The sequence below is a fragment of the Coregonus lavaretus genome, assembly GCF_964263955.1.
Source record: "Coregonus lavaretus genome assembly, contig: HAP1_SCAFFOLD_3569, whole genome shotgun sequence".
Classification (NCBI taxonomy): Eukaryota; Metazoa; Chordata; class Actinopteri; order Salmoniformes; family Salmonidae; genus Coregonus; species Coregonus lavaretus.
This window is the reverse complement of record NW_028161074.1, coordinates 10,971-22,500: the sequence shown is the minus strand read 5'-3', so window position 1 is coordinate 22,500 and position 11,530 is coordinate 10,971. Positions and strand designations below refer to the sequence as shown.

At 43.1% G+C, this 11,530-nt stretch overlaps 1 protein-coding gene across 1 annotated transcript in view; it reads right to left on the bottom strand.

Annotated features, from left to right (window-relative positions):
- The window catches only part of LOC311121124 (annexin A5-like), a 35,662-nt gene extending 24,334 nt beyond the window's left edge, over window positions 1–11,328 (bottom strand). The window contains exons 1-2 of the mRNA XM_084195653.1: window positions 11,249–11,328; window positions 7,881–7,931 (exon numbers count right to left, since the gene is read on the bottom strand). Of these exons, the coding sequence (XP_084051779.1) occupies window positions 7,881–7,883 (3 nt within the window). The 5' untranslated portion in view covers window positions 7,884–7,931; window positions 11,249–11,328. The remainder of the gene's footprint in view (window positions 1–7,880; window positions 7,932–11,248) is intronic.
- Window positions 11,329–11,530: the final 202 nt, after the last annotated feature.

Here is an 11,530-nt window from a genome sequence, read left to right as displayed (position 1 = left end):
GACTGTGGGTAATGTAGTTCAGGGTAGACCAGAGAGGACTGTGGGTAATGTAGTCCAGGGTAGACCAGAGAGGACTATGGCTAAAGTAGTTCAGGGTAGACCAGAGAGGACTGTGGGTAATGTAGTCCAGGGTAGACCAGAGAGGACTGTGGGTAATGTAGTCCAGGGTAGACCAGAGAGGACTGTGGGTAATGTAGTCCAGGGTAGACCGGAGAGGACTGTGGGTGATGTAGTTCAGGGTAGACCAGAGAGGACTATGGGTAATGTAGTTCATGGTAGACCAGAGAGGACTATGGGTAATGTAGTTCAGGGCAGACAAGAGAGGACTGTGGGTAAACACAGCCTCATTAATAACCACCCATATTAGTAACCACAGAGACACACATTAGTGCTGGGGTGAAGTCCCAGTCTCCACTACTAATGTAATGAACCTGTTGACAGTATAAAGTGCTGGGGTGAAGTCCCAGTCTCCACTACTAATGTAATGAACCTGTTGACAGTATAAAGGGCTGGGGTGAAGTCCCAGTCTCCACTACTAATGTAATGAACCTGTTGACAGTATAGAGTGCTGGGGTGAAGTCCCAGTCTCCACTACTAATGTAATGAACCTGTTGACAGTATAAAGTGCTGGGGTGAAGTCCCAGTCTCCACTACTAATGTAATGAACCTGTTGACAGTATAGAGTGCTGGGGTGAAGTCCCAGTCTCCACTACTAATGTAATGAACCTGTTGACAGTATAAAGTGCTGGGGTGAAGTCCCAGTCTCCACTACTAATGTAATGAACCTGTTGACAGTATAAAGGGCTGGGGTGAAGTCCCAGTCTCCACTACTAATGTAATGAACCTGTTGACAGTATAAAGTGCTGGGGTGAAGTCCCAGTCTCCACTACTAATGTAATGAACCTGTTGACAGTATAAAGTGCTGGGGTGAAGTCCTCTCTCCACTACTAATGTAATGAACCTGTTGACAGTATAAAGGGCTGGGGTGAAGTCCCAGTCTCCACTACTAATGTAATGAACCTGTTGACAGTATAGAGTGCTGGGGTGAAGTCCCAGTCTCCACTACTAATGTAATGAACCTGTTGACAGTATAAAGGGCTGGGGTGAAGTCCCAGTCTCCACTACTAATGTAATGAACCTGTTGACAGTATAGAGGGCTGGGGTGAAGTCCCAGTCTCCACTACTAATGTAATGAACCTGTTGACAGTATAAAGTGCTGGGGTGAAGTCCCAGTCTCCACTACTAATGTAATGAACCTGTTGACAGTATAAAGGGCTGGGGTGAAGTCCCAGTCTCCACTACTAATGTAATGAACCTGTTGACAGTATAAAGTGCTGGGGTGAAGTCCCAGTCTCCACTACTAATGTAATGAACCTGTTGACAGTATAAAGTGCTGGGGTGAAGTCCCAGTCTCCACTACTAATGTAATGAACCTGTTGACAGTATAGAGTGCTGGGGTGAAGTCCCAGTCTCCACTACTAATGTAATGAACCTGTTGACAGTATAAAGTGCTGGGGTGAAGTCCCAGTCTCCACTACTAATGTAATGAACCTGTTGACAGTATAAAGGGCTGGGGTGAAGTCCCAGTCTCCACTACTAATGTAATGAACCTGTTGACAGTATAAAGGGCTGGGGTGAAGTCCCAGTCTCCACTACTAATGTAATGAACCTGTTGACAGTATAAAGTGCTGGGGTGAAGTCCCAGTCTCCACTACTAATGTAATGAACCTGTTGACAGTATAAAGGGCTGGGGTGAAGTCCCAGTCTCCACTACTAATGTAATGAACCTGTTGACAGTATAGAGGGCTGGGGTGTAGTCCCAGTCTCCACTACTAATGTAATGAACCTGTTGACAGTATAAAGGGCTGGGGTGAAGTCCCAGTCTCCACTACTAATGTAGCGCTGTGGCAGGAAGCTTCTGTCAGAGAACATCTGATTAATTACATCAGTAAACACACTATCTACTGTTTACTCATATTATCAGTGTCCGGTTTGCAACTCCACCCTGGTTCTGTGTGTGTGTCTCTTTCTCTCTGTGTGTGTGTGTCTCTGTGTGTCTCTGTGTGTGTGTGTGTGTGTGTGTGTAAAGAAAGACAGAATCTGACAGAATCTACTATATAGACAGAAATACTTTCAACTTCATATGGAAACCACCAGAGAGAGAGAGAGAGAGAGGGGGGGGGGGGGGAGAGAGGATGAAGAGAGAGAGAGAGAGAGAGAGAGAGAGGAGGAAGACAGGGAGGGGGAGGAGAGAGAGAGGAGGAAGAGAGGGAGGGGGAGGAGAGGAGGAAGAGAGAGAGAGAGAGAGAGAGGAGGAAGAGAGAGAGAGAGGAAGAGAGAAATAAAGAGGAGGAAGAGAGAGAGAGAGAGAGAGAGAGAGAGAGAGAGAGAGGAGGAAGAGAGAAATAGAGAGGAGGAAGAGAGAGAGAGAGAGAGAGAGAGAGAGAGAGAGAGAGAGAGAGAGAGAGGAGGAAGGGGGGAGGGGGAGGAGAGAGAGGAGGAAGAGAGGGAGAGAGAGAGAAAGAGAGAGAGAGAGAGAGAGAGAGAGAGAGGAGGAATACAGGGAGGGAAGGAGAGAGAGAGGAGGAAGAGAGGGAGAGAGAGGAGGAAGAGAGGGAGAGAGAGGAGGAAGAGAGAGAGAGAGAGAGAGAGCGAGCGAGCGAGCGAGAGAGAGAGAGAGAGAGAGAGAGCGAAGAGGAAGAGAGGGAGGGGGAGGAGAGAGAGACCCACCCTGTCTGAAGAAAGGCCCACACACATGACTCATACTGACTTCCCCAAATACAGCCCCTACTGCTCCACACTCACTATGGTTGTCTATAAACTAGAGTTCCTTCCTTAGAAGCATTCCAACTGACTGTAGTTTATTATACTCAGACTAACCAGGCGTCCATCCAACCTTTCATGTGACTAAAGCACATGTCGGATAAAACAATGTCATCACAGACTTGATGGAAACAGAAAATGTCAGTAAACTGTCCACATGTTAACTAACTAAACAAATAAATACGCTTAAACAAATAAATACGCTAAACAAGGTGGGATCTTTTTGTGTCTGTAAAATTAATTTTGCGAGAAATGGAGGTGGAAACGCTTTTATGCGGAAATATTGACATAACCATCATATTGGAAGTAAGCTTGGAGTCACGTGATGACATGTTGTGTGGTTCTCCCACTACGACTCAGGAAACCATGGTTTATTAGGCTACAGATGAAATAAGTTATGATAAACCTCACAGGGTGGTGAAAGTGCACGGTGATGAGCTTGATGCTCCTTTCCGATATTGAGGGTCTTATTCTGGTGACATTATCAATTATGCTTGGCTGCAGTTTGACAAATTAAAATAATCTGCCTCTTTTGTCCATAATAATCTTATCATGTAGGCTATACCCGCACAGTATCTGCCAGCTGCTGGCTAGAGCGCACGTGCCAAGCCCAGAGACAGTATCTGCCAGCTGCTGGCTAGAGCGCACGTGCCAAGCCCAGAGACAGTATCTGCTTGCTGCTGGCTAGAGCGCACGTGCCAAGCCCAGAGACAGTATCTGCCAGCTGCTGGCTAGAGCGCACGTGCCAAGCCCAGAGACAGTATCTGCCAGCTGCTGGCTAGAGCGCACGTGCCAAGACCAGAGACAGTATCTGCCAGCTGCTGGCTAGAGCGCACGTGCCAAGCCCAGAGACAGTATCTGCCAGCTGCTGGCTAGAGCGCACGTGCCAAGACCAGAGACAGTATCTGCCAGCTGCTGGCTAGAGCGCACGAGCCAAGACCAGAGACAGTATCTGCCAGCTGCTGGCTAGAGCGCACGTGCCAAGCCCAGAGTGGGAACACTCGCTATATAAAACAAAACATTTTGTGAGAAAAACCATCAGTAGAGTTGAAAATGCGCTGGGAACCCATTTAATTTTGATTTATTTGTTTGCCAACAAGTCAATTTGATGGAAACATCTCTGATGGGAAAATGCACATATTGTTTTTATGCGTATTTTAGAACATTCACATAAAGATCTGTTGCTAATTGGATGGAAACCTCGCTAGAGTCACGTCTCAGTCTCAATGATCAGGCACCCAAAACACACAGATCATCTGTAGCTTCAACGTCAAGTGAAGTTCATTGGAGGAACAATAATCTTAAATGTTTTGGAGAAACTCATCCTAGATGCACTAAACACTACTATAAATCAGCCTAGCCTCAAATGATCTCCCTCCATTCTACTGGTCTAGTGTAATAACCTATTCTATAATGATCTCCCTCCATTCTACTGGTCTAGTGTAATAACCTATTCTATAATGATCTCCCTCCATTCCACTGGTCTAGTGTAATAACCTATTCTATAATGATCTCCCACAATTCAACTGGTCTAGTGTAATAACCCATTCTATAATGATCTCCCTCCATTCCACTGGTCTAGTGTAATAACCTATTATATAATGATCTCCCTCCATTCTACTGGTCTAGTGTAATAACCCATTCTATAATGATCTCCCTCCATTCTACTGGTCTAGTGTAATAACCCATTCTATAATGATCTCCCTCCATTCTACTGGTCTAGTGTAATAACCCATTCTATAATGATCTCCCTCCATTCTACTGGTCTAGTGTAATAACCTATTCTATAATGATCTCCCTCCATTCTACTGGTCTAGTGTAATAACCCATTCTATAATGATCTCCCTCCATTCTACTGGTCTAGTGTAAAAACCCATTCTATAATGATCTCCCTCCATTCTACTGGTCTAGTGTAATAACCTATTCTATAATGATCTCCCTCCATTCTACTGGTCTAGTGTAATAACCTATTCTATAATGATCTACCTCCATTATACTGGTCTAGTGTAATAACCTATTCTATAATGATCTCCCTCCATTCTACTGGTCTAGTGTAATAACCTATTCTATAATGATCTCCCTCCATTCTACTGGTCTAGTGTAATAACCTATTCTATAATGATCTCCCTCCATTCTACTGGTCTAGTGTAATAACCCATTCTATAATGATCTCCCTCCATTCTACTGGTCTAGTGTAATAACCCATTCTATAATGATCTCCCTCCATTCTACTGGTCTAGTGTAATAACCTATTCTATAATGATCTCCCTCCATTCTACTGGTCTAGTGTAATAACCTATTTTATAATGATCTCCCTCCATTATACTGGTCTAGTGTAATAACCTATTCTATAATGATCTCCCTCCATTCTACTGGTCTAGTGTAATAACCTATTCTATAATGATCTCCCTCCATTCTACTGGTCTAGTGTAATAACCTATTCTATAATGATCTCCCTCCATTCTACTGGTCTAGTGTAATAACCCATTCTATAATGATCTCCCTCCATTCTACTGGTCTAGTGTAATAACCCATTCTATAATGATCTCCCTCCATTCTACTGGTCTAGTGTAATAACCTATTCTATAATGATCTCCCTCCATTCTACTGGTCTAGTGTAATAACCTATTTTATAATGATCTCCCTCCATTCTACTGGTCTAGTGTAATAACCTATTCTATAATGATCTCCCTCCATTCTACTGGTCTAGTGTAATAACCCATTCTATAATGATCTCCCTCCATTCCACTGGTCTAGTGTAATAACCTATTCTATAATGATCTCCCTCTATTCTACTGGTCTAGTGTAATAACCCATTCTATAATGATCTCCCTCCATTCTACTGGTCTAGTGTAATAACCTATTCTATAATGATCTCCCTCCATTCTACTGGTCTAGTGTAATAACCTATTCTATAATGATCTACCTCCATTATACTGGTCTAGTGTAATAACCTATTCTATAATGATCTCCCTCCATTCTACTGGTCTAGTGTAATAACCTATTCTATAATGATCTCCCTCCATTCTACTGGTCTAGTGTAATAACCCATTATATAATGATCTCCCTCCATTCTACTGGTCTAGTGTAATAACCTATTCTATAATGATCTCCCTCCATTCTACTGGTCTAGTGTAACAACCCATTCTATAATGATCTCCCTCCATTCTACTGGTCTAGTGTAATAACCCATTCTATAATGATCTCCCTCCATTCTACTGGTCTAGTGTAATAACCTATTCTATAATGATCTCCCTCCATTCTACTGGTCTAGTGTAATAACCTATTTTATAATGATCTCCCTCCATTCTACTGGTCTAGTGTAATAACCTATTCTATAATGATCTCCCTCCATTCTACTGGTCTAGTGTAATAACCCATTCTATAATGATCTCCCTCCATTCTACTGGTCTAGTGTAATAACCTATTATATAATGATCTCCCTCCATTCTACTGGTCTAGTGTAATAACCTATTATATAATGATCTCCCTCCATTCTACTGGTCTAGTGTAATAACCCATTCTATAATGATCTCCCTCCATTCCACTGGTCTAGTGTAATAACCCATTCTATAATGATCTCCCTCATTCTACTGGTCTAGTGTAATAACCTATTATATAATGATCTCCCTCCATTCTACTGGTCTAGTGTAATAACCTATTATATAATGATCTCCCTCCATTCTACTGGTCTAGTGTAATAACCCATTCTATAATGATCTCCCTCCATTCTACTGGTCTAGTGTAATAACCCATTATATAATGATCTCCCTCCATTCTACTGGTCTAGTGTAATAACCTATTCTATAATGATCTCCCTCCATTCTACTGGTCTAGTGTAATAACCCATTATATAATGATCTCCCTCCATTCTACTGGTCTAGTGTAATAACCTATTCTATAATGATCTCCCTCCATTCTACTGGTCTAGTGTAATAACCTATTCTATAATGATCTCCCTCCATTCTACTGGTCTAGTGTAATAACCTATTCTATAATGATCTCCCTCCATTCTACTGGTCTAGTGTAATAACCTATTCTATAATGATCTCCATCATTCTCCTGGTCTAGTGTAATAACCTATTATATAATGATCTCCCTCCATTCTACTGGTCTAGTGTAATAACCTATTCTATAATGATCTCCCTCCATTCTCCTGGTCTAGTGTAATAACCTATTCTATAATGATCTCCATCATTCTCCTGGTCTAGTGTAATAACCTATTCTATAATGATCTCCCTCCATTCTACTGGTCTAGTGTAATAACCCATTCTATAATGATCTCCCTTCATTCTACTGGTCTAGTGTAATAACCCATTCTATAATGATCTCCCTCCATTCTACTGGTCTAGTGTAATAACCTATTCTATAATGATCTCCCTCCATTCTACTGGTCTAGTGTAATAACCTATTCTATAATGATCTCCCTCCATTCTACTGGTCTAGTGTAATAACCTATTCTATAATGATCTCCCTCCATTCTACTGGTCTAGTGTAATAACCTATTCTATAATGATCTCCCTCCATTCAACTGGTCTAGTGTAATAACCTATTCTATAATGACCTCCCTCCATTCTACTGGTCTAGTGTAATAACCCATTCTATATTGTGCTCATTCTGTCTGTTGTTCTGTGTTCATACTGTCTGTTGTTCTGTGTTCATACTGTCTGTTGTTCTGTGTTCATACTGTCTACTGTTCTGTGTTCATACTGTCTGTTGTTCTGTGTTCATACTGTCTGTTGTTCTGTGTTCATACTGTCTGTTGTTCTGTGTTCATACTGTCTGTTGTTCTGTGTTCATACTGTCTGCTGTTCTGTGTTCATACTGTCTGTTGTTCTGTGTTCATACTGTCTGTTGTTCTGTGTTCATACTGTCTGTTGTTCTGTGTTCATACTGTCTGTTGTTCTGTGTTCATACTGTCTGTTGTTCTGTGTTCATACTGTCTACTGTTCTGTGTTCATACTGTGTTGTTCTGTGTTCATACTGTCTGTTGTTCTGTGTTCATACTGTCTGTTGTTCTGTGTTCATACTGTCTGTTATTCTGTTAGTCAACTTACCATTGTGGTAGATTGGTGATAGTTGGTTTGATTAGGAGAAGGAGGTGGGGTCTGAAAAGAGAAACGCACTCAGAATCACAACCTAGACGTTTCAAAAGCCGTCAAAAACGTTTCCACTTTTAAAGCCAATCATTGATATTATCCACTAGATGACCTCTAGCAGGCGCTGTGTTGAAGCCACCGTGCCTCCATCTTGGAACTCCCTCACCGTTGCTATTCATGTCTACTTTCATTTTTTGCCACATTTATTCTACTACAGACACCTTAATGCATACTTTTAAATTATATTATGTGAGCTAAACACACAAATAAGAAAACATTAAAACATTTTCCTTTAAGTATAATTTTTAGAGATTGCTAAATGTTTTTGTTTTTTTAAACTTTAAATTCATGTCATTGTGTCCTTGAAACTGTAGAATTCCATTCATTCCTAAGGAGAACTGCTCCTACTGGGGAGTGCCAATATGGATACCTGCTCCTACTGGGGAGGGCCAATATGGATACCTGCTCCTACTGGGGAGGGCCAATATGGATACCTGCTCCTACTGGGGAGGGTCAATATGGATACCTGCTCCTACTGGGGAGGGCCAATATGGATACCTGCTCCTACTGGGGAGGGCCAATATGGATACCTGCTCCTACTGGGGAGGGCCAATATGGATACCTGCTCCTACTGGGGAGGGCCAATATGGATACCTGCTCCTACTGGGGAGGGCCAATATGGATACCTGCTCCTACTGGGGAGGGCCAATATGGATACCTGCTCCTACTGGGGAGGGCCAATATGGATACCTGCTCCTACTGGGGAGGGCCAATATGGATACCTGCTCCTACTGGGGAGGGCCAATATGGATACCTGCTCCTACTGGGGAGGGCCAATATGGATACCTGCTCCTACTGGGGAGGGCCAATATGGATACCTGCTCCTACTGGGGAGGGCCAATATGGATACCTGCTCCTACTGGGGAGGGCCAATATGGATACCTGCTCCTACTGGGGAGGGCCAATATGGATACCTGCTCCTACTGGGGAGGGCCAATATGGATACCTGCTCCTACTGGGGAGGGCCAATATGGCCGACCGGTGGCTTCAATGCCTCTCAATGGCCAATACATAGAATCTGCAATCCAGGGTTTATATACACGTCATTGGCAGTACCCCAGTCTGCCTTCAATTTGAGTTACTTAATGAGAGGGGGCAGCACTGAGCTAGCCTGCAACGTCACTTCCTGGAGAAGCTCAAACTGCACATGTTATGTTTCCATGGCTGCGTTTAGACAGCCAGCCCAATTCTGAAGATGTTTTCACTGATTGGTATTTTGACCAATCAGATCAGCTCTGAAAGAGATGTGAAAAGATCCGATGTGATTGGTCAAAATACCAATTAGTGGAAAAAAGATCAGAATTGGACTGCCTGTGTAAACGTAGCCCGTGAGATGCCATCTTAAAACAACTCAATTTAACTTCAATGTGCTGTCACATTATCTGTGGGTTTGTCCATTCGTTTCACAGTCATTGGGCTGGTAAGGCGATAGCGACCGACTGTAGGCAAAAGTGGAGGAGTGAAGTCGGGGGGAGGTGCATCTGCAACAGCCGAAAGTCAGACACTGATGTGGTTTTCCAACAGCAAGGCTCAGATCAACATGGCAGCGTTGCCCTTGTTTATAAACGTTTTTAAATAAACATGTCTCCAACCCCCCCATATCACACACACTCACAAACTGAAATCATGTGTACATTGTACAATCAATTAGTGAGAGAGAGACTCAAAACATCACATTCATTTGTGTATATATCCACTGGATACATGAATCACGGCAAAGTTAGTTCCTGTTTCAGTCACGTCTTTGGTCACGTTAGTGTGAGTAAAAAATATTAAAATGGTTGGTTGACAATAGATCCACCCACTTTGGTTTTAGACTGTGTATGTTCATCCAGTCGGATAAACACTCCAATCAGCCTCCCCGACCGCTCGGAGGCGTCTGCATGGTCCTAAAGCACACTGTTGCCTCATTTTGTCTCACGTTCCAATTTTTGTCCAACTGGGGGGGGGGGGGGACAAAAATACAATTTCAGAATGTGGGGGTCCCCAGTGAAAGTCGCGCCCCTGGTCATCCACCCACAATGCAGGCGATGGCTGCAGGAGGAAGCTGGGGAAGAGGAACTGCAGAAACTTACAGTCGACTGCAGTCGAAACTTCATGACCTCCGATCACATGATTTCTGTAGAGTTCATGCAGTCGACATGTAGGCACTAGTCAGACAATTTTTATCCCCCATAATGCAACACACTTTGAAAAGACTGTGGCCAACGGTAGATCACCGACTTGACAAAAGTGATCCGCTCGAACGCGCCCACTGGTTTACGCACAGGTGTTCAGGGCTGGGCTAGATAGCTAATTAGCACAGGTGTTCAGGGCTGGGCCAGATAGCTAATTAGCACAGGTGTTCAGGGCTGGGCCAGATAGCTCATTAGCACAGGTGGTCCCTCTATCTTCTGTAAACGAGCACTGTAACATGGAGATGTGGCCAACACTAACCCTATAAACGTTGTATAGTCATTTAACCTTCAGTGTTTTATAAAAATATTTCTCGCTGATACGCAAGGGAAGCGTTTTAACATTCAGAATGAGTGTTGGGGGTTTTAATAAAACTCCCCCCGGCTAGAAGACACTATCATCAATAGGCGGTAAAGGTAGTTAGCGTCTGAATGTGTTAGCCCAGGGGTTCCCAAACGTTTTAAAGTGATGTAATCAACGGCCAATGTTTACTTTTTAAAATTGGGGCTATAACAGTCTATTACAAATCACTCTGACAGTACTTCTGACAGTATTTCAATCCTAAGGAAGTATGGTTTGAAGTGGCATCTGAAACGCATCAGAAAGGGTATTGGGAAGTTCAGAAGATCATCAGGCAATACTTTTGTATGATCTTCTGTGTAGAAAAGATTCAGAACATCATTGAGGATGTTATTTCCCCCCGAGTCGGATAAAGTGCTTGGTCTAGTCCACTCTGTTCCAGAAGACACATACTGTATGTGTTCCTGATTTAGTGCCTGGTCTAGTCCACTCTGTTCCAGAAGACACATACTGTATGTGTTCCTGAGAGTCTTATCTTTCAGTGATCGGGTCAAAATATTTGGTAGTTTAAACGGTTGGAAAAAATAGACCGCATTTAGCCTACCGGAGGTTATTAACATAAACCCCGGTTCTATGAACCATCTCAATTGTATTTATTTATTTAGTCCATAATGTGATAGAATCCTGGTGTATCTCACCGCTCAAACAATAAACATCAACTGTCTGATCCAACTTAACAACTCAAACTCACTATCCGATGTTGTCGGTTAACAACAGCGGTAGAAACTTACCGGAGATCGAGTCTGCAGTCTGCACCGGAGCTCAGTGAATGGAGAAAGAGAAAGAGAGAGCGCAAGAGGGACGGTGAGAAAGTGGAAAAACAAGTTCCCTGAACCCGACCCCACCCTATATGACTTAACAGCTCACACACAGCCACTCGTCAAACTGGCTGAAGGAAACGGTTTGTAAATGTGTTGTCTGACTGTAGTGGCTTTAGGGGACTTTTATTAAACAGAAACGGGGTAAATAGAGAAATGATGCCTCTACGGCTAATGAGAACAGATGTTGGTAAG